The sequence below is a fragment of the Falco cherrug genome, chromosome 1 (assembly GCF_023634085.1).
Source record: "Falco cherrug isolate bFalChe1 chromosome 1, bFalChe1.pri, whole genome shotgun sequence".
NCBI classification, from domain to species: Eukaryota; Metazoa; Chordata; class Aves; order Falconiformes; family Falconidae; genus Falco; species Falco cherrug.
In genome coordinates, this window is record NC_073697.1 from 76,287,482 (window position 1) to 76,310,470 (window position 22,989).

A 22,989-nucleotide genomic window follows, 5' to 3' on the forward strand; every position below is an offset into this window, starting at 1 on the left:
GCTACAAGAGATCTTGTTGAGGACCCTCCTGAAATCATGAGAGATCAGGGAAGTGTGCAACACCAAAGTGTCGCAGTTTGGCTGAAGAGTTTGCCCTTTGTTTCACCCTCCTCCTTATCAGATTCCTTGAGCAAAATATTTCAGGTATTAGGAACTGCCAAGGTTGAACGCAGCTAAGAAAACACTCTTGTTCTAGAAATTAATTGAGAAGTGCAGGCTGCATTAGCTGTCCAGTCCGTGGCAAAACAGCCTACATACACTTGGGACTTACACACCTCATCAAAGTAGCCTCTGTGAGCCAGGCTTGTATGTGCTTCACTTAGCACAACACCTGCAAGAGGCTCTCTGCAAAAACCTCCAGCCATCCCTTTCAGAGCAGCACATCAGTTTGCATGCAGCACCAACCTCTAAGCAGAGGCGTGCCATTTATATTCATGTGCTAAGGAAGAAGGGGGGAAGAGCGTTATTTGATGCCGTGTGCAGGCAAAATACCGCTGAGCCTGTCATTACTGAATTGTGGATGATCTTGTGCTGTCTGAATTGTACATGGGTGGGAATATTAAACAGCATACAGATTCTGTAAGGGAAGCCTTATGTAATCCATTCGGAGCTATGAAAATGTTAACCTTGTTCAGCAAAAGGAAATACTGCTTTTTATTCAAAAACCGGTAACTTCAAAAGCCCCTTCTCTTCATGGAAGAATAGATGCACGAGGCATGGGAAATCATGAGTCCGTAGCTCTGCAACTGGTCTGGGAGCTTTCTATAAGGTTTTTGTTTTCTTACTTGACTCTCAAACTATTTGTTAGATTTGTAAGTTCAAAGCCTGGCTCTTAAACTGTCTAATCCCGTGGTGCTAAGTAGGAGCATGCAAATCAGCTTAGTAAACTATCTGAACACAAAATGTTGGACTTCTTATGGCATCTGGAGGGAGCGATCACAAGATTGAGGTGGTAGCTTTCCTTGGGCTCCGTTATGCTAATTAGCAATGCTACTGCTACGTTTGGTTTCCCTTTCTCTCCCAGTCCACCATCTCCCTGTAGAACATTGCTTTTACTTCCAGCTGGTGAGGTTGTCCAGGTGGCTGAAGATCTCCACTTTTCCACCATGCTGTTAAGCAGCAGGATTGCACACGGGATAGAGAAGGGGGAAACTCAGACCGTATTACCATCATTGTTCATTTCGAGGCTAAGCACCCTGTGGAACTGGGTGTAATGTGAGACAGCTTTTCCTTGCAGACTAGAAGAACCTAGGCTTATTCCCAGTCTTTGAATTTCCAATAGTGGGTAGCAGGGTTGTACTGGAGTGCTGGAGGCTATGGCAGGACAATTAATACGCAACTCATTTACAGCATTTGTACACCCTGAAATTGAAAAAAACCCCTCCTGTAATCCAGTTACCTCCTTTATACTGCAGTGTGCCAATAATTTTCTCTTGTCCAGCGTAACTTTTCCCTCAGAGGTGCTGGCTGGCGATAGCCTCGTTTGGTGTCAGTCCATGGTAATTGCTGGCCAACTTCTGGGTACAGTTTTCTGTTGTGCCTAGGTGATCATTTGTGTTTCTGGAGAGTACCCACCATGGCCAGGCGATGCTTTGCACGCTGGGCAGATAGATGCAAATAATGACCCAGAGAATGCCTGATGACAAGGAATCACTGTGCGGGACAAACAGGTCAGGGTTCATTAGAAAAGTTGCCTGGAGTCTGTCGTACGTGTAAAACAAAAACGATAAAACCAGCCTTTGTCTTACTGTTCCCAGAGCCCATCCCTGCTCTTTCCTCATGGCAGCGAGACGGCTTAGACTCAGATGAGGCTCGCCTTTCCCCGCAGGCCGGTCGCTTAATTCGCCAGCTTCTGGATGAGGACAGCGATCCCATGCTGTCCCCTCGCTTCTATGCCTATGGACAGAGCCAACAGTACCTGGATGATACAGAAGTGCCTCCTTCCCCTCCCAATTCTCATTCCTTCATGAGGTGGGTTGTGATTTCCCTGTCCTGGTTCTCAAACCCAGCTGTAAAGGGTGTGCACAGTTGCATCAAGCCACAATGCCAGATAGCTGTGCTGTGTTTGGTTTCTGTTCCTGCTGATGGGAAAGAGATATTTTTAGAAAAACTCTTGGTAACTAATAGTTTCTGAGTTTGTGAATTGACATCTAGGGAGTGGCTGTTGCTGAAAAGTGCTGTTGCAGCATCTTTTGCTGTCATTACAGAGTAGCAACATAGCATTCTCACTTCTGTGGGATTTCCCATTATTTGCACAAAGTTTTAAGTGGCCTTCTTTGCATGAAGACGTACTGTGGCTGTTTGGATAAGCTCTTCTCTGCTCTTGGTAGGAGGCGGAGTTCATCTTTGGGATCTTATGAAGACGACAGAGAGGACCTTACCCCTGCACAACTCACCCGGAGGATTCAGGGACTGAAGAAAAAGATCAGGAGATTTGAGGACAAATTTGAAGAGGAGAGGAAATACAGAGTGAGTCTCTAGGAGTTAAGCATTTGTATGGAGAGTTATGCATTAGCAACAAAGGGAAGGGACATCAGGCAAGTCTGTCAAACATACAGAGCGCTTGAAAGCTTTTATAAGGTCTGAAAAAGAAAAAATGAAAAAAGCTACTGCCCGAAAAAAGAAAACATGCATCTGTACTAAGCAAATTGCCTTTCCAAGCATTATGCATTATCAGTGCAAAACAAGGGATAGCCTAATAAACCGGTAAGAATTGGATCAACACGTAAGACTGTGTGCCACAAGCACAGACTCAGTGTGTAGGAATAGCTATGCTATTCTGATTGTTTGTTTATTAAAGTTCAGCTTATGGGAAGCACAATTGCACATCTCATTTGCATGATGGTACTCCCAGGACAGCAGTGCATTGCAGAGGAGAGAGAACAGCCGCCTTACTTCTGAGCCAGGAACCACAGTCAAGTGCTGCTGAGCAGCAGCAGTGTACTGTACTGTTAATTGTTCCTGACATGCCCTTCTGATGCATAGAAAGCTTTTTAAGGAAATAAAGCTTTGCTGGGGATCTAAACTACAAAGGAATGTGCTGAAAGGATCTTCCTGCACTAGAAAAGGCTGGAAGAAATGCTCAGAGCTTGCTGTAGCCTAGCATTTGCGTTATTTTGCTGTCTTTGGATGTAAGGAAGCTTTTGGTGTGAATATGTGCATCACCCTAACACTTCTCAAACTGTTCAGGCTAGGCTAACTATTTTGGAGGTGCCGTCTTGTTAGAAAACAGTAGGCACAAGGATTCCAACGTTCATCTGGCCCTCTGAGGCACTCCTGCAAATTCATGTTTGCCATCAAAAGTTTTGTGTTTTCTAAAAAGAAAATCAATCTTACGATGCCCTGAAGAGTCAGTGCTGTGACAGGGAGGAGCAATTAAAACAAGGTCTGAAATGAGCTGGTCAGAGGCCTGCAGGGTACCAGTCAGAAGCTAGTGCTCATGGTCCATGCCGGGTCCGAATTCTGTTGTACCTACTTCTGTGACATATACTTGTTTCAGTGGGTCTCTCCTGTTGGTTTAACACAGATTCAGCATTACTGTTTTTTTCCTCCCAGCCTTCCCACAGCGACAAAGCAGCCAACCCTGAAGTGCTCAAATGGACAAATGATTTGGCCAAATTCCGAAAGCAACTTAAAGGTGAGCAACCACCACTGGTGCGCCTTTGTGGGGCAGCTGGACTCTGCCTCATTTAAATTTGATGTTAGGCAGCGATCTTGTCGTTGCCACATTTTTAAATAGAAAAATTACTCCTCTTCCCCCAAATGCCCCGTTTAGAGTCAAAACTAAAGATATCGGAGGAAGACCTTGGCCCTGTTGTGCGTCAGCGAAGCAACACGCTCCCCAAGAGCTTCGGCTCTCAGCTCGAGAAGGACGATGACAAGAAGCAAGACCTGTCAGATAACTCTGCCAAGCCTGCAGTGGAAGCGACCCTTGATTCTATCCAGAAGAAGCTTCAAGAAAAACGAACAGAGACAAACCGACCTGAAGATATTAAGGTACGATTTAGACAGATCAAATTTAGGCCTTTAAGTACAAGTGGGTCACTCATGGCTGCAGAGTCATTTGGGAAAGCCTTGTGGTCTTCTGTGTTTTGTTGCAAAGTCTACAGCCTTTACTCCTGGCTCACTTGCTTTAGTTTCTTTCCCTCTGCCTTTAGTACCTGATTTTTTTTCCAGACCTTCATTTCTGTTGAATGTCACTGTGTGTGCTTTTCCTGATCCTTGTATATTCCACGTAAAGTTTCTGAATTATTGCAATATTTCCTGCCCTGTATTTGGCTATTTCTGTTGTTATCCACAAAGGCTTTTGGCAAATTCTGAGTCTTCCAGTGATTCTGGACATTGGGTCATCTGTTTTCTTCTAGTTATCGCTCCAAAGCTGAATGCTCTTCTCTCAGGGTTTTTGTCACTACTCTTCAGAGTTTTGCATTGAGCTGTGTTAGCTGCTGTGATCTCTGAGGGTTGTGAGCAGGGAGATCTTTGTGTCTGATGTTGCTAGTTCCTGAGGTTTGGGCAGCCTTGGAAGTGAAGTCCTTTAGTCTGTTGACACATAAATTGTGCATGCTTTGTAAGAGAGGGGCAGACAGCATTATCTTTGTTTACTAGATCTTCAGAAGATGATACACAGCGTGTGTTCGGCTGTTTTCTGGTGGTAGCAAGAATCCACAGCCTGGCTGTTTAAAAGAGGGTCTGTGATAGTCTTTGGTGCTATGATAGGGAGAGAAGGCCTGGTGTCAGGCAAGTTCAGTGGGGGAGCTCTGGCAAACTTACTTAAAAGAGTTCCCTAACTGTCTGCCCTTTGGTTTTTTGGCTTGGTCCCCTCAGCCTGTCTGCCAGAGCTTCTCACTCTATAGCAGAACTGGCAGAAGGAGATGGTCTGACTGCAATTCAGTTCTTGGTAGTCTGTTTATGGCAGTCAAAGCAAAGATGGCAAGCTTTGCAAGAGGTGCTGGAGCTTGCCCCAGATTGGGAGAAAAAGAAGGAAAATGTGTTTTGGTGTAGAATTTACATGTTGGATTTTAACTGAAAAAGAGGCGCTGTGATTAAAAGTTGCATGCCATTGTTTTCTCAGAGCACATTGATAATTGGTAAGTCCCCGATATGTACATAAAACACCTTCATATACAAATTTTATATGGTTCTAATCTTCCTGCATTGTGCATAGGGTGCCACTCATGTTAACAGTCTCTTTGGCAATATAGCTGGGAAGAGAGGACTGGAAGGCAGAGACCCATCTTCAGAACATTTTAATGACAAAATGGCGTGACTCGGTTAGGCCACAGATCAATATTGTTCAGTCCAGGAATCTTGACTTCTTTTTTCTTCCTCCTCTCTCTGTATGCCGTTCTTCATAGGACATGACAAGAGATCAGATAGCAGCTGAAAAAGTGGCTCTTCAAAAAGCTTTGCTGTATTATGAAAGCATTCATGGCAGACCGGTATGTACAGCAGCATTTTTTTTTATAAAGTACATCTTTATATGTCTTTGTCTGTGGTAAATGATCCCCCTAATGCTCCTTTGATGTCACAGTCATTAGACTTCTTGCTGTTCAAACCACACGTGCATCCTCTAATCTACCTCTCTGATCCTTCGCGGCCATCGCTACCCAAGAGTGTGTTCTCAGCAAGGCGATGTCTGCACGCGGCGCTGTGCTTGGCAGATACCCGTAGGACCGAGCCTCCAGGCTGACTGAGGCAGAATGTGCATTATTTTAGCATCACACTCACCAGGATCCACAGATACCCAGTTTGTGGCCCAGTGGACTCAGCCACCTTTACTGGGGATATAGTCTGCATGTGAATAGTTGTGTGTGGTCCCCCATCCAACCAGGAATTTTGCAATTTGCTAGTATTAGTGGCTAACTGGGAAGACAGGTGTGCATACATTGCTCCTTCTTGGAGGAGCTACAGCATGTTTCTCCCAGCACCTTGCTGTTTGCAGGGAGGTGCCAGCACCTTGCTATTTGCACAATTTGCTTGTGCCAAAAGGTTCATGCAAGTTTGTCTCCTAAGCAGCCCAGCATAAGTTGAAAGGCAATTTCATTCTTCTTCTGAGAAACCAATGTTTTTTTCCAAGTGCCAGGGAAGCAAAGGTCATGAGGTTTCTTGCACATTTGATCTTAACAAAGGAAAATTATTTGTGAAGACAGAGGATTAAGTATTTGTGTCCCTGCCATGGCAGAAACACTGTGGCTTCCAGGACACCATTGTTGGCTTTGTATGAATCCCTCCTCCTCTTTCACTGACGGCGTTATAATCTTTGCTACCCGCTGTATAGGTGAAGTAACTTAATTTCAGAGTGGTGCTAATCCCTTGAGCAGCGGCTCGGGAGCAGCAAATTGATTAGTGCAGCTGACAAATCTGTCATTCTGTTGCTGCACGGGATTCCTGATCGCTTCCTTCCTTTTGCTCCTGAATTATTTCCTCCTTTGTCCATTGTTTTAAAAAAAGTATTGCTAATTTACTTAAATACCTTTGTGAAGGGCTAATATTGCACAGTCACATATACTGGCAACTTAAAACAGCATAATTGTATGAGAGGACGTGCAGTTTTATTCTTGGGTGAAGGAGCAAAAGGCCAGCACAAGGGAATCCACTTCACCTTCCCTGCCTCCCCCCGAGACAGTCTGCTTTTCTGCTTTTACAATGACATAAATCAACAGGTGGCATCTCGTTGAAGTGAACTCACTTAAAGCTGTTTAAAAAAGAGGGCAAGTCCAGAGCCTAGCTTGTCAGCATACCTTTTATTTTTTCCTCCCCTTTCTGATGCTTTATTTATACAACTGCTTTTTAATTTGTTTGGGTTTAAGTAAGCAGTCTATACCTAGCAACGCTGCATGGCAAGGAGGACTGCAGCTGATCAGCTTTTGCTGTTCCCAGCGCTTGGCACTGCAGCAGTGGAAAAGTACTGAGAGCCTGAGGAGAATGGGGATAGTTCAGCCAAGTATTTTTTTTTTTTCTTAAAGATATTTTAACTAAATAAGATAAACAATGGAGCTGACATTTATCGTGCAACCGGGTCTTTCTGCACCAGTGGTAGATGAACCTGCAAAGGTGGAACTGAACTGTTTAAGCCAAAAAGACCATCTCTGCAGAAATTCTGGAGCTGCTGTGACAATGCAAGCAGTGGTCTGTTCCTCAGCTGCTGCTCTTCTGCCATGTGGAGTGTGCCCCAGAGTTGTGTCAAAGGCTCCATTATTCCAACAGGCTTTTTACATTTTAATGTTCTCCCAAAATATACCTAGGTTTTGCTGGTATTACTTATGTTTACCTACTGAGACAGTTTGCCTGTGTGATAAACATTTTCTTTCAGAATCTGCCTTCTGTTAAGTGTGCTGGTGTAAATCAGCAGGGCTGACTCAGGCCCCATACACTTCTAATGCCTGAATTAATTCTCTGTGTTCTCTCTCCACGCTGATATTCAGACACTGAGGCATGTCGTTTATTTCCATTCTTCCACATACCTAAGGATCTTTTGCCCATTCCAAGGCTTATGTTTATTTTTCTGTGCAGAACAGTGCTATTTATCGGCTTTGAAATGTTGTTAATTGAAGGTTTAGTTCTCAGCCTCAGTAGTCATTTTTTTTTTGTTTTATTTTTTTAGTAAGAGACTGAGCTAACAGTAGTGCTGTGCCTCCTGATCTACTAACCGCTAACCTAGTAAAGCTAGGGAGAATGAGAGAGAGGCAGGCTACCCAGTTTTTCCAGTAGCATGCTTGATGGGTTGCAGACAAATACCCTAAGTTGGAGGCAACTTGCTAGCCAGTGCCATTGAATGCAACAGATCAACACAACACACAATACAGAGAGGGCCGAGTGAACTGTCTGATGCTGCTCACATCCCTCTAATCCATATGTGCTACTTATGCAACCAACAGCCAGCCTGAGGGTGTTGGAGCTGGCCTGTGCTCCAGAGGTGTGGGGCATGCAGGCCCCAGAGCTGGGACTGCCCCTCTGTACGCCCCTTGTCAGGCTTGGGGATGTTCATATTGAACCCAGAAAGGAATAAAAAGGCCTTCCTCCTCCTTCCTCCCTGTTCATCTGCCCCCAACATAAGAAAGAAACTTGATTATCAGGAGGAAGATGCTGCCTCCAGATTCGTAAGAGTTCTTCCCTGCCAGTCCCACTCCTGGGAGTGCTCGGAGCTCTTCTGCCCCTTGCAAACCAGCACCCTGCCCTGCTCTGGAGGGAGGATGAGAAAGTTTTAGGAAGCTCACTCCAATGAAAGTCAACTGCAGACAAAATAAAAGACCGTTCATTTTAAAATCTCCTCCCTGTCTTAAGCTGTATTCCCTTCCTTCCTATTTCTGTTGCAGAAAAGGAGACTGTACAAAGCTCCCTAGGGGGTTACACTGTTGATTTTTGTGTGGCGGCTGTTCAGATGCTTTGGTGATTAGCAGCAGCAAAAAGCCTTGAGGAAGATAGGCATCAGAATCAGTTAAAGCTTCACCTTGTAAGAGCTTTATAATCTAAAGTTAGACAAAAGAGCTAATGGAAAGACAGTCATAGGATGTGGGTCAGACAGTACTGAATACAAAGACAGGTGATGGTCAGGTTGGTTCTGCCGAGTACTCTGTTTTCTAAGCCTGCTGTAACAAAACACTGAAGAAATAAACCCTGACTTCCTCACAGCTAGTACCTGGTTGGACAGACCTTTGCTTTTACCACATGAGTTACTAGCTGTTAGGTCTTCCCTTCTCCTGCACTATCGGTACTAAGATTTTCAGCTTAGCTTGGGTCTGAAAGAAACCAGAAATAAACACTGGCAGTTTGTAACACTGTCACACGGGGGAGGGAGCATGACCACAGCTAGGGAGAGTAGAGTCAGGGGCAGAGCAGTGTAAGGAGGGCTTGGGGTGGGCATTACAGCACTAGTCTGTCTTCTCTGTGCCACACAGCCCTGGCACCTTCATCCCTTCTCAGCTCTGTGGTAACTTCTCCTCAGCAAGGTTGCTGGGAGGAGGGGTGGAGAGCAAGGTTAGGTTGTTCAAAAGATGAAGAGCTGCGGCCTTGGACAGGAAATTAGGAGGAATAGCGAAGCCAGGTCAGCTTTTGTGATACCTGTAGTTTAGCTACCCTGAGAAAGACTCCTTACGTTGCAGTATCCAGTCATTGCAGCTCTTTTCTCTTTTTGTGCGTCATAAACATTGCCTCTGAGGCCCCAGCCACAAGAACAAGGGTGGGAAAGCTCATGTTGTGCCTTATAATGGTAGACGTGATTACAGGCACAGACTGTTGCCTCTGTGGGTCATTTTGTGCTGTGGACATACCTAAACCGGTCATTTAAACAACCTGTCTCATACAGCCCCATTACAAGACATCCCACAGCTTGGGTGCTGCTTCATCTGGCACCTGCGACAGGAGATGTAATGATGTATGGGAGCACTTGCATTACCAGTTTCAGGGTTAATGCTGCTAACCCATCATCCTCAGGAGATTCTGTTCAGGCCCCCTCTGACTAACAGCGATCACAAGCACATGCATTATAGAGTGGAGCATCTGCTGCAAGCTTCATGGTTCTCAAATCTTTTTCCTTTTCAGGTTACCAAAAACGAACGACAGGTGATGAAGCCTTTGTATGACAGGTATCGCTTGGTCAAGCAGATCCTCTCCAGAGCGAACACCATCCCTATCATTGTGAGTAGAGTGTTGTTTTCGGGGCTATTTCTTCAGTTTTGGGCTGAGGAAACAGCAATCACCACACTTTGCATACAACACAGTCACTAAGGCCAAGTCCCAGCCTCCCTTATCACTCAAAGACCAAGCAAATGAGTCAATCTATGACACACGGTTTACTGAAGTCGCGCAAAGCTGGTCAGGGGCCTCTAGCTGCCCACCCATGAGCCATGGGGCACATCTCACCTTGTGTTGTTTCTTCTCTTTCCATTGAGCTGCTGCTGTTACTTCATCATCTTGTGTTTGGCTACAGCCTCACTTCCCTTTTCTTACCAATCCTCTGAGCTGTAGGTCTTCCATGCTGCTTGGTTACATAGGCTGGTATGTGAGGAACACAGACTTGTGTGGGTCCCGCAGGAGATACCAGTCTCCTTGGCTGAGAGAAAGGGCCAACAGTCTCCTAACGCTTTGTGTGTATTAAATAAATCCTGCAAGTGGCGGACCTCTTTTGAGGTGGTGCTTTGGCAAGGAGGCACTGCCACCAGCCAGGAATCCAGTGCACCCATCTAGGGAGTAAATGCACTATCTCTAATTTTAGACAACTTGTGTAGGCCACTTTCTAAAAATTATTTGATCTAAAAAACCCACACAGAACACTTTTAGCCTGTCTGTGGAAAGAGAATTGTTTTATCATGGTTCCTGTTTACTCTGTCATGTATGATCCTTCACTTTTTTTGCTGTTCCCAAGCAGCGCTTATGTCCTGGCCACTTCTTGTAGAGGGGCAGTGAAGTGAATGGGCTGGCACAGCATTGCTCAGTTCAGTCACACTGGGAAGTGGCATTGTTTTCTGTAAATAGTGGGAGATGGTCCTGCATTTAAAACAAAACAAAAAGCTGATCCTCCTTGAATATGCAGAGTACTCCCCAAAATGTGTGCTGTGAAGATGGTGCTGGCAATCAAGAAGGAAGAAACTGTGTAGCTGTGCATGGGCAGTTTAATGCAAAGCTCTGAAAAGAGAGAGGTCAGATCCCATTTAGATGTGAAACTGAAATTGTATGGTGGCTAGCAGAGGAGAGACAAGACTGGCTTTCCCCAGCCCCTTAAGTGAGAACAGCGAGAGACTCATGCAGAGGCGGGACACATTTGAAAATCCATCTCTACCATCGTTAGACAATTCAGTGGGAAATCAGGGTCCTGGAAACCAAGCCTGGGAAGCCTAGCTGGGCTTGTACTGTAGCTCTGGAGAGCCAGCCAGATGTGGGGTGTGTGTATGGGCCGTGGGCTGGGGACTATTTTCTTGCAGCCTTTCCTTTGTAGTTCCTGCCCAGCTAGTATTCCAGCATCCAAGTTTTTTTTCTTAAAAGTGTTTGGCAGCGATGTCCCTTCCTAAGCAATGTCCAGTGTCCTGAGAGAAAACAGCCCAAGGTTCAGGGGGTTTGCCAGGCATGTTTAAGAAGTAGATTTCTCCTGATGGTCCAGCAATGAGCTGAGAGTGAATGTATGGGTGAGAATGAGCTGAGAGCAGGTGGTGGAGGAGAAAGGGGTTCATAATGTAACATACTTGTTAACACCTGTCACAGGGTTCCCCCTCCAGCAAGCGGAGAAGCCCTTTGCTGCAGCCAATTATCGAGGGCGAAACAGCTTCCTTCTTCAAGGAGATAAAGGTGAAGACCTCCAGCTGCTAACTAATTGCTCAGTTTGCATCAATTTTCCCCTTATACCAATGAAAAAGAATGATTGATTTATTTTTTTCCATCAGTGTTGATTTTTTCGCAGTGTCCTCCTGAAAAATCAGTAGCTGCTTTAAGCCTCGCCAGTTCTGATCAAATTCTTCCCTTGTAGATAAGAGTACAGTATTTCCCTGGCTTTGCTTTCTTTCCCATCCTTCTCCTTCCCCCTCCACCTGCACATAATTTATTTTGCTTTAAAAAAAAGAAATCACAATTACCTTTGTACCTTGCTTTTTTCTTCCTTTCCTCCTTTCTTTTTAATGACACTAACTTGTTTTGCGGTAGTTTTTCTCACTCCAAAGCTCTGTGGCTTGCACACAGCACCGTGGCAGGAATGAGCTCTCACAAAACTAACACTCGCACGTGGAGCCAACTGGGGCACCTGTGGATCCTTTACCTGCTCCCATTCACATGCTTATTTTATCCAGGGCTCTTTGGTCACCACCTTGTGAAGGGTATTTCTAACCAAGTTACGTGAGGACGGAAGTAAGAACAACTTGGTTCTGCTAGTTAACGCTTGGTTAGATTTGGATGGGAGGATTATTGTTTGTCGCGCTGCTGTGGGGTGGTCATTCTTGATGCTGAAGACAGCTGTGATATCGGGCCGCCTTCCCCTGAGAAGTTGTCCAACAGTTGACCGGGACATGCAGTGTGGAGCTGGGTGGCCCTGGCTTTCTTTTGTTACCTTTGCGATTTAACGGGGAAAAAGTGCTTCAGCACACTTGGGTCACTTATCCGTTAAATCAGCCAGAGTTTGGTTAACGGTGTGAATACTGCAGACCTAGATATCCAAGGTGATTTGATTATTAGGCAGTTACAGTAGATTGCATATTAATGGGACTGTTCAAGGCACGTGTTCATTAAAACCAGATCGCAGAATGAAGGTGTTAAGCTGCTGGTTGGAGGCTAGTTAATCGTCACTGAGCAACCAGTATTTTCTAGATAACTGCTGGATCAAATCTGCAATAGTGGTCTGGTGTGGGTAGTTTGGTTTGGGTTCGTTTCTTTCTTTTAGTGTGTCCTCTTATTTTTCACCTATGCTTGCACCCAGAGTCAGAACTTAGAGCTGTCAGTTACGGTGATCTCTGCTGCGCAGCATGGCTGGTGCTGTGCCGGGCAGCATCACACCAGCTCAGCAGTGACCTGCGGGGAATGCAAACCCTGGCGGGTTTCTGACTGAAGATCGGGGTGACAGCCTGAAGCCTGTGAACACTTCGATGCCTATTAACACTGAAGTAGGGCCCTGTGAAGCTGCATGTGGCAGCTTTGCACTGGACCACATTCAGAACTAAAGGGAGGAAATTGCCAAAAGGCTCCGAAACGTGCCCCCTGCATAGGTCCGCTATGGGCAGAGCACTGCCTGCCTCGACAGGCCCTGTCACTCTTGGGTTTTCGGGGGTTTGGTGTTGTGGTTTCTTGGTTTGGTTTGGTTTTCTAAGCATTTGGGAGAGCTGGATAAAACCTTGGAACTGATTTGAGGTGAAGCCTTACCAAACATTTGGATACGATATCTTGAATATTGTCTGTGTTGAAAAAACGATTGCAAAGTTTGCTTTTTGGAAGTGCCGATGATGAGATGCTCTGGAGATTCTATATTTGTAACTCTGGAAAATTCAGATGCTTCATGACTGCGTAAAGATCCAAGTAGGTGCAAGCCAAATAGATCTGGTCAGTGAAGATCATTCTGGTTTGCAGTGTAAATGCCAGTGCAGGTTTAAAATAAGATTCCCGTGTGAGACTTGTTTAAAGCAAAGGCCTTAGATGGCCATTTCCATTCGAGTTCTTACTAAGAATACTTGTAATTCACTCCTTTGTTTTAAACAGCAAAATGCTTTAAGAGGTCTTGTGACATCCAGATTTAGTGTTTTGGCACTGAGGTCAAGACAAGTGAAATTTCTACACGTTCTTTTCCTCCCATGGGCTTCCGTTGGCAGGAGGTTTGTCCTGAGCTCTGGGCCAGAATAATCCTTGCTGGCAGGGGCAGTGCACTGGGGCCTTGGCGTGGAGCAAGTGAGATGGGCTCGTGGGCATCTGTGGGGAACACACCTTGCATATGTCCTCGGAAGCGGTTTGTCACAACGCTTAGGAAAATTGTCCCTTCCCTTTCTTTCCAGAAGCAACTTGGGTCTTCCAGGAAAGGGCACGGGAGCTCCTCCTTTGGTGCCAGAGAGATTCCTCTACAATAAAGCGCACCGCTTTTACTGCTTAGATTGACTTCGCAAATCCTCCTCCACGCCACAGCAGGATTGGCGTTCTCCTGCCTCAGCCCTGGTTGCCCTTACCCGGCAGGGCAGGGCGGCATGCTTGGGGACCGGTAAATGGCACCGAGCGATGGTCTCCCCTCCCCCACCCAGCATGAAGTTGTTTGCAGGGTTTAAGGACAGTACCTGACTGCTGGTTTAGGCCTTCTGTTTAAACTATATAATTTACATCTGGAGAAATGGTTTTGTCTAATTGTATGCTAAATATTGCTTTAACTTTTGCAAGTTCACTGCAGATTTTCCTGAGATGTATTCCAATTTATCTGTATCTTTTATTGTTATTACTCAAAACTTCTCCTCAGCTCACCTTTTTTTCATCCTCAAGCCTCCACCTTAGTTGTAATTCTCAGCCTGTGGCTTTGCGGTGCATTTTCATGGCCTAGAGCTTTAACAAAAGAAGAATACTCTGGGCAAACTCTGATTTCATGTAAATGTACAGGTTCATAAATCTTTGACTTTGAGGATCTAATGGGACTATGCCAGGTCCTAGTGTTACTTTCTCCCTTTTTGCTCGAAATATGGGAGCAGTCGCGTAGGAATAATTGAACTACTCACAAGGAATCGCGTGAAAAAAAGTAAAGAAAATGGCTTTTTTTGATCCCAGTGCAACAATGTATTTTTGCATACACTTGAAGACTTTGGTGATACTAGACCTCAAAAGCCTTCAAAGAACTGCATGTGCTTAAATCCTTCCTGGCTAGAGTTACGTGGTTGTTAAGATAGATATATATACACACATACATATTTAAGAGGCTTACTGTCCATGCTGGCATTTATTACCTTCCTCTCATGCTTATGCCTCATGCCTTATATTAAGGTTGAAAACTGCCTTCTAGAAATGTCTCTGTAAGTAAGAGAAAACTGGGCGCCGTTCCCTGATAATCCAAATGATTTCTGGACAGTGTCACAGGACAAGTGATACTGTGAATTAGCAAGCACAGCAGACACTTTCAAATCTTGTGCCTCTAAATTTTGCAAAAAAAATTTGAAACAACCCAATGATCAGTGTACTTCAGGGAAATTGCACTGGGCAGAGTTTCTACTCCAGTTTTAGTGTATTCCAACTAAATGGTGCAGAGCTGACGTTGGGAACATGTTAGCAACAGCAGTCCTTTTACAGTCAATCATATCCCACATCTGGGCCACTGAAAGACATCTGAGCTCATCGCTATCGCTGCGCAAGTGTTTGAGGTCTGGAATTCAGCCGTTACAGCGAGCTGTTGAGCTGCATCTATTGAGGGAATGTTTCACATTTTAACCTGGCAATCTGTATGCTGCCAGGTGTATTTGTAGGGAAACCTAGAGGATGGCTGGTATGCTTTAGACAGTATGCATAATGACTGGAAGTGTTTTTATTTACATCAGGATACATAAACAAAGCGACACGTTGCTAAGAACTCCAGGGTTTTTTTCCACCTGGTTTTGTTGCCCTGGGTCTCCTTAACTGGTCTTGAGCTGGTGGTTGCAGTTTCTCTGACATGCTTTGGGTACAGGGTGGCTTACTGATGGTCTTCTGGTGTCCCGTATTGCTTGGCAATTAAAGTGCTTGCTCTGCCTATCCACCTCTTTTTGTACTTGTTCCCCAGTGCATGTGGTGAAAGGAGGTGCCTGTTTCTAAGAAGGAAAGCAGTAACCTGTTCTGTTACGGGGGTGCTCTGTCCCTCTCTGTAGGAGGAAGAGGAGGGGTCAGAGGAGGACAGCAACGTGAAGGCAGATCTCACAATTACCATGAAAACAGATTTCAACGTGCGTAGCTTCTTGGATCAACTAGAAGATGATGCTGACGGCTTTGTTTCCCCGGTGGATGATAAGATGCCATCTAGGAGCAATCAGGATATGGGGCTTTCAAATCTCCATGAAGCATCCATGTATGTTGAATTCACAGACAACTTCAAAAAGTTATTTCTTGCTAAGATAGCATTTTATTTGTCAGAGAAGTGTCTAGAATTTTTTTCCCCCATTTATGATCTGAGTTGGACGGTTTTGAGCTTTATTTTTAAATGCAGTAGACCCTCATATGAAGGTTGGGGAAGAAACTGCCTTGTCATGATACTGATATTGGACTTCTGCATCTTTGGATTCTAGCACTAAATAGTAGCTGCACTTCACCAGTGGCAAGGCTTTATCATGAAAACAACCCTGTACTCTACAAGGCTTTTCAGCTTTTGGAGAGATCAAGTTGAACTAGCTTTGCTAGTTTCTAGCAGCTGGGTCTGATGCAAACGCATGTAGGTGGTATCCTTAAGCTGTCACCATTGAATCTTGGTCTTGTAAAAGTCACCAAAACTAGACCCATCTTCAGCATAACTCTTTCATAGGAGTTAGTGGTGAATTGTGAAATGCACACTTGATCTCCTTAGAGGCTTCAGCTTAAGTGTATGGTCGTTTTGCTGAACAAAATTCAGAGAGTTTTTTGTTGCAAGTAACATCAGGTTGCTAGAGCTGCTTGCAGGAGCAGCTCCATTGCTTGGCATAGGTACAACCGTACATTTGTGGAGTTACTGTATATTTCCTGCTCTAATTGTGTACACGTGTATAATCTTGTTTATATTTGAACCCAACAGCCCTGAACTGTTAGAACAGCTCCAAGAAGTCAGGGAAGAGAAAAAGCGAATCAGGAAAAAATTGAGAGACTTTGAAGATAATTTTTTCCGACAAAATGGAAGGTAATAATTTCTCAGCTGTCTCCCTGTCCTTCAGCTATTTTTAATGTTTGGCATCCACAAAGACCTCCAGATACAGAAAGACACCTGAATTCACTATTATGTATTTCTTCATCATCATCAATGTTTTACCCACATTCATTACAGTTGCCCATTAAAATTAGGTTCTTCTCTGCCCCCTGCCCCCCAGAGAACTTCAGGGACAACAGCCTCTTTGAAAATTTTATCTTAGGACAAGCAGTGGAAAGCAAAAGTACAGATTGTGAAAATCTCGCTGCCTCTAGCACAGCTGCCAGGAATGGTGGAATAGGTTCTCGGTGATAGAATAATTTGGTTTTTTCCTAACGATATATGTTTAGATTTCTGTCCTATTCTTGCTTGTCTATGAAGTATTCAGACACCAGTTTAACAAGTATTTCTGCTTCAGTGAAGCTGAGTTTATTGTTTTCAGAAAATGTCCCGCATTAATAAGCTGAGGGAATGTTTTAATATATTTATACTCCTAAGTTACCGTGTTAGTTTCTTGCCACCAGCCATCATCCTTAGAGGTTCTTGTAAAATCACTGAAAACTTTCATGTAAGCTAAGACCAACCTGATCAAACAGCACCTTCCTTTTCACAAGTGTCCCTGTTGATGTAAGTGATGTGGTGCCAAGCCCGGAGCAGCTGTATTTTATGTTGCCCATGCTAGCAGGCTGACATTCAGATGTCTCCTGAAACGTGCAGAGGTTGGCAATTTCAGAGAATCAGGGCATGCTTCAAATAAGGTTTTGCGTTTGGAACCACAGAATTGAGTTCAGCCTCGATATGCAAACGTCCCATGCTTTGTTAGAGCAGTTTGTTTGCCCCTCTTTTATTCCTTTTTGGGAGGGGAGGGAAGTTTGGTCTCATTCCCTGATGAGGAGCGGAGGAGAGGAGCTACTTTGTAGGTCTTGTTGAGGGACAGAGGGAGGTTGCTGAGGCAAGACTGTTACAGAAATCCTCATGATCTGCTTTCACTCCCACTAGGAACGTGCAGAAGGAAGACCGCACTCCTATGGCTGAAGAATACAATGAATACAAGCAGATTAAGGCCAAGCTGAGGCTGCTGGAGGTCCTGATCAGTAAAAGAGATATTAGCTCCAAGATCATGTAAAGGAAGAGATTGTTTTTGCCAGCAAACAAAGAGGAGAGAGCACCAAATGGACAAACGCATGAAGCGGATGCAGCAGAAGCCTGGCTGGGGAGAGCTGAGGAGCTCCCTGGGAACTGATGGGCCATTCCCAGAGATGGGAGGGGGAGGAAAGGTGGCTTTCCATCACTCCCTACCCTTGCTGTTGTCCAGTCTTTTTTTCCAGGCCTGATGCCCAAAATGGAGTTTGCCAGTGCAGGAGGCATGACACTGCACTCAGTGGCTGCACTGAAGGGATCCTTCTGTTTTGATTTGCTTACAGATCCTGTAATATTTAGAATATCAAAACCAGCCATGCTATTCTTTTTTTTCCCAGGATATCGTAGCAAGAGGCAAAGCAGGTTGAATACTGATTAAATCATCAAATAGCTTCTACTTTAGTTTCACAGACAAGTGCCCTGACTGATCTGATGTGAAGGCACAGGTCAGATAGCACCAAGACTGTTCTCTTGTAGCTACAGTAAAGGTTTGCTCAGACTTTTGACCTGGCTGTTTGGAGTCCAACATCTTCTGTTGCTCTAGAGAAATGCTGTAAGAATCTCCTCGTCATCACCCAGAGGTGGTGTGAGTTACGGTTTTGCCCAGGCTCGAGTTGGACTTTCTTCCCACTTTTTTGATGGCAGATTCAACTGAAATAGAAGAAAGTACCTACATCTCTTTAGGATAGCAAAGAAAACGAGCCATACAGAAAGGTTCTTGCCGACTTGTTCTGCTTGGAAGGTAATACTGTAACATTATGACCACGGGTGGGCAACTGGGAAGAAAAGAGGTTTTAAAAGCTTTAAGTCAGAATCCCTTGGGATTTTGGTTGGCCGATTGGTTAAATATCTGGTGTCAAGTATGTGGAAGATACCTGGAAGACCCACCCTGTTAGTACATGTGCTTCATCACCCGACACAAACGTAAGATCTAAGCTGAACCGTCCGTGTGAGTGTCATACATACTTGCTAGCCTAAATTTTATTATTTTATGTCCACTATCAGACGATGTGGGCAGCAGCAATGACACTGCGATGGTGGCAACAGGGGATGGTCTTTTCCCGGTGTGTTTAGGTAGTGTACCAGCAGAGGATACTGCAAGGGAACGGAAAGCCTAGAGCCGTGCTCTGCCTACGGAAAGGGCCTGTGTGTTAGGTGCGGGTTTTGACAATTCATTGTTTTTGAATTTGTTCATGACTTTCAGAAAAGATTCAGGTGCTCATGCCAAACGTGCTGCCTGAAGGAGTGAAAGGCAGCAAGTTCAGGGATGTACCAAGTAGCTGAGGGCCTGCAGCTCCGCAGTCCCAGGCCCCCTGGACTCGCTCTCCCGCTCCGGAGGCTTGCACGCACGACCCGCTCAGCCCCGAGCCAGGGCTCAATCCTGCTGCCCCAGGGAGAGCATTTCTGTATCGCCTTGCTTTCGCGTTGGTCCCGGGGAGCTAACGGGCAGAAGCCAGGTGGCTGAGATCAAATGCGGTGCCAGTCGTCATAGCCAGGCCTCGCAGAGGTTGTGCCAGAGGACTCGCAGAACTTCACCCCTTTCCTTCTTTATACGGGCAAGTGGGCTCACAAATAGATGTATTTGGGTTGTGGTGCTTAGACTTACCCCCTTGCACTTGCTGTATGTGCTGTGTTAATTCTTGCCAGCACCGATGCTGGTTTGGTCTCTCCAGGATCCCATAAACGCTTCACAAGGCAACCTTCTCCCAGTGGGTCTGCGCGTGCCCATTGCTGGTCTGGATGGGTAAAGCAGTGATGTGCGTTAGTGAAAGCACTTGCGCCGGGGACTCCCACGTTGTTTGGTTTTTGGTTTTCTTTTTACTGATTGCAAATTGCCTGTTTTATAGAAGATCAGTGAAGACTGAATTTAGGGCTTGGCTTTTCAGAGGTGCTTTAGTTCCCATCACTTGAGAGATGTGGGGCTTTGCCTCGGCAAAACTGATCCTTTAAGTGTGTTAACTGAGCTGACAAATGGGCTCAAAAACTGCTTTTTGAAGATGTTTGACTGGAAGGGAAGCCTGACCAGGGTAAACCCATCCGAACACAAGGCAGCCCGGGAAATCAGAGCTGTACGGGCTCTTCCTCTGAGTCCATAGTCGGCTCTCCCGAGTCATTCTAAGCAGCTAAGGCAAACTGGCTGGGATGTCACTCTACGAGTAGAAGTGTGGGATGAGAAAGGATGTTGGATTGCCAGAAAGTCCTTGGCGCTGGGCTCAGTTTTCTGTTGTTCATGCCCAGTTCAGCAAAGCAAAAACAGGTGGTGAGCACGTGCCTCAACCTTTGAGATTTTGCTGAATCACAATGGACTGAAGCTTGGGTGCTTTGCTGAATCCGAGCATCTTTATCTGGACAGGAGAAGCAGTTTCTGCCCTTTTTCATAGTCACACATTTTTCCAGTGAGCCAAGGCTTCCCAGGAGTATGTTTTCTCTGCTTATTTTTAAAAGCCTGTTTGCACTGTGTACTGATAAATTATCTTGTTTGCTGGGTTTTGCCCCTGACAAATCTTGATAAATGATAAGTAGGGAACAGTCCATTTTATTTTTAAACTGATGAGATTGTAGCATTTTCTGATGCTTAGTTACCGCTGTTTACATGGTATATTGCTAGAATTTCAGATAGTTTATATGAAATGTAAGTACAATTATGCACTTTAGAGAGTTTCTATTTTTGAACTTTGAGAGCTAAAAGTAACAAAACCTGTTAACTGAGATTGTACATTAAAAGAAAAAAAAAAAAAAACAAACCACACCTAGCTATCTCTATTCTTAAACTGTTCTTTTCAAGTTTTTCCCTGTGGCAAGAAGAAAAAAAAAATAATCATCATCTGCTTTGTTGCAAAGGGAACTGCTAGGAAAGATAATCGTAGAGAAGAAGTGATTTTTTTAAATTCCAGTCGTGGAAGGATACGTATAAATGCTCAACTTTCTGTCCTGGGTTTGCAGATGCTGCAACTCCCCTCTCCCAAGCCTGCACAGGAGCAGGGCTCCAAGACCTGAGCACTAAAATGTTGTCTTTGTATCTCCCACAGCTGATCTGACTTCCCACTAACCACAAATAGCCAGAAATGACGTTTGCCCCACCACACTCCTAAGTCAATCCAAGCAACATCTCTGTGTTTTGTTTGATGAGTTGTCTATGCCAACATCAATGTCTATTGACTGGAGAAGATTAAATACAAGACTGTTTTTTAAAAGGTGTGAAGTACTGTACAAAAATGTACTTTATGTGATATAAATAAGCTGGTTAGTATAAGACAACCTCTTTCCCTGTCACCAGAACAAACTGTCTGCTGTAGGACGGCAGTACGGTCTGTTGGGCTTCCCATTTACCGGGGCCATTTCAGACACGCGTGTCTGTGTTACCACACCGTAAATCATCACCCCTTGTTTACATGAGGAATGGCTTGCAGACAAAATAAGATTGCAAGACTTAAAGACAGAGGAAGACTTGCCATCCTTACAAGTTGCATTTGGTTTTACTCTGTTTACTCTCGAGTAAACAGTCAAATAACAGATGTTTATGTTAAAGGCAGTGAAATTAAAGCATCTTACCTTTTAATCATTCTGCTAAGACCTCAGTTGTTATTCCTGGTATGTGCAAGTTTCAGAGGGTAAGCGCTGCCAGACGTCCTCCAGCCCAAGGTGCTTCCCAAGTCCTCTTTGGAGACGTTTGCAAATGCGTGATTCAGCGGTGCTGGAAATGAGCTGCCAAGGTGAGAGCCAGGCTGTAGCCCCCAGCTGTCCCCACCGTGCCCAGAGGTGAAGCTTGTCCTGTTTGTGGGGCTGGGCCATGCCAGCCACTGGCCCAGTGCTGGGCTTGAAGTGGTGGCTGCTTCAGGTGGCTACTTCAGTGGCCCTTGCTGGCTGGCGGCAACCACGCAGAGCAAGCTGCCAGAGGCTGGGCCCCCCGCCCGAGTCTTGTCCTGCATCAGGCCAGCTGTGCTTGCTGCACATCCAGGGTGCGGAGCCGTACGGCTGCTTGGTTTTCAACGTCCTTTGGCTTCGCTGTTTCCTCGTCTCCTCCCGTTTCTCCTTCAGGGGGTTACTGAGGTATTGCTGCCTCTGACCATCACGGTGTCAAAGGCCCCTTGCTCGGGCTGTAAGACACACTGACTGGCTCCCAGAGTCCAATTGCGAACAGCCCACCTGCACCCCAAATGCAGAAGATTCATAGAAAAAACTTGCAACCTCGGAGCTGGGGGCAGAGCAGCGCCTCCCGCTACAGGGGGAGGCCGTCGAGTCGCGCCAGCCTGCGCACCTCCTTGCAGCACAGGGTGTTGTACACTTGCTGAACCTTGTATGTTTGGAGTGATCCCTGTGCCTGCCTCCCTTCGGATACCTGCATGCAGTGGTGAAGCATATACATATATGGATATGTATATACATCAAACATGCTATATTTACACAAATACCTTGGTATATATCAAATATTTGAATTGATCGGAGTGCGGAGGCTGGTAGAGGTGGGGTGGGTGTCTTTTTTAACATAAATGGATCAAACGTTACGTGTATATTTTATATAAAATGAGAAAATAAAACTATTTTGACTGCAGGTGTTCGGTGACAGTTTTTGTTACGTGTCAGACGCCGCTGCGGGTGTCTCAGCGCAGGACACGAGTGGCCAGGCAGCAGCGATGGCCCTGCCTTTGCCCCAGCTGCCCTGAGCTGGCAACTTTCTTTTTGGTCTCGCCAAAAAAAGGAGAGGACCTTTCGCTGCCCCGCACCTCGGGTCACACACCACACTGCCCCACGCTGAGGGGGCCAGGCGCGTGGGGCACAGGCCACCCGGGGGGCTGTGACACAGACCTCACCGCCGCCACGGCTGGCATCTGCTACTGGAGATATAAATACGTATGTACACACACTGTGCGTGTAAGTATCTATAGAAAGTATACACACTTACCTGTATAGTGTGTGTAATGTATTATTGTAGATAATGCATGTACACAACATGCAAGACGTTACAGAAAATACACACTATATGATGTATCTATAGACAACTATATATAAACCTTACACAATTATATAATCCGGACCACACAGTAAAGTATATGCATTATACTGACTTTCTAGAAAGTGTATAGATAGGGTATGTGCATATACCTAATGCACATACAGATCCATCCATATATACGCACTGCAATGTGTCTCTTAACTGTATATGTATTTACGTTTCCCACAGAGGCAGGGAAGTATTTTACTTTGTTTTTAAACAAACTTTCTGACAGAAAATTCCTTTTCACATCTGGCATTTGAGCAGCGCCACCATCTGCCACCAAACGCTCGCCTGTGCCCCGGCAGCCGTTTCCCAGCCACCCAGCTGAGTCTGGCGTCAAGTCTGTTCGGTTCACGTCAGCTTGCCCATCTTGCTGATACAACACAAATACTTCGAATACGTATTTCTTTTAGTTTGGTAAGTTACTAGTAGGTATAACGGATGCAGTACCGTAAGTAACACATTACAAATGATGCTGCAAACGTACATCTAAGTGTACTTATATATGCACACTCCCAAACATACCTGTGCACACGTGGTAGCTCATTATTAATCCTACCCAGGAGCTGCGTGT

At 45.3% G+C, this 22,989-nt stretch overlaps 1 protein-coding gene across 11 annotated transcripts in view; it reads left to right on the forward strand.

The window, feature by feature from the left end:
• Window positions 1-20,978, forward strand: part of FAM13A (family with sequence similarity 13 member A) — a 133,844-nt gene extending 112,866 nt beyond the window's left edge. For 8 of the 11 annotated variants that reach the window (XM_055702450.1, XM_055702464.1, XM_055702470.1 and 5 more), the window contains 10 exons: window positions 1,758-1,971; window positions 2,331-2,469; window positions 3,556-3,637; window positions 3,776-3,996; window positions 5,355-5,438; window positions 9,541-9,636; window positions 11,197-11,280; window positions 15,279-15,475; window positions 16,172-16,273; window positions 17,279-20,978. In XM_055702450.1, the coding sequence (XP_055558425.1) occupies window positions 1,758-1,971; window positions 2,331-2,469; window positions 3,556-3,637; window positions 3,776-3,996; window positions 5,355-5,438; window positions 9,541-9,636; window positions 11,197-11,280; window positions 15,279-15,475; window positions 16,172-16,273; window positions 17,279-17,405 (1,346 nt within the window). In that variant the 3' untranslated portion in view covers window positions 17,406-20,978. The remainder of the gene's footprint in view (window positions 1-1,757; window positions 1,972-2,330; window positions 2,470-3,555; window positions 3,638-3,775; window positions 3,997-5,354; window positions 5,439-9,540; window positions 9,637-11,196; window positions 11,281-15,278; window positions 15,476-16,171; window positions 16,274-17,278) is intronic. The other 3 variants (XM_055702459.1, XM_055702481.1, XR_008730957.1) reach the window with 2 other exon arrangements.
• The last annotated feature ends 2,011 nt before the right edge of the window (window positions 20,979-22,989 follow it).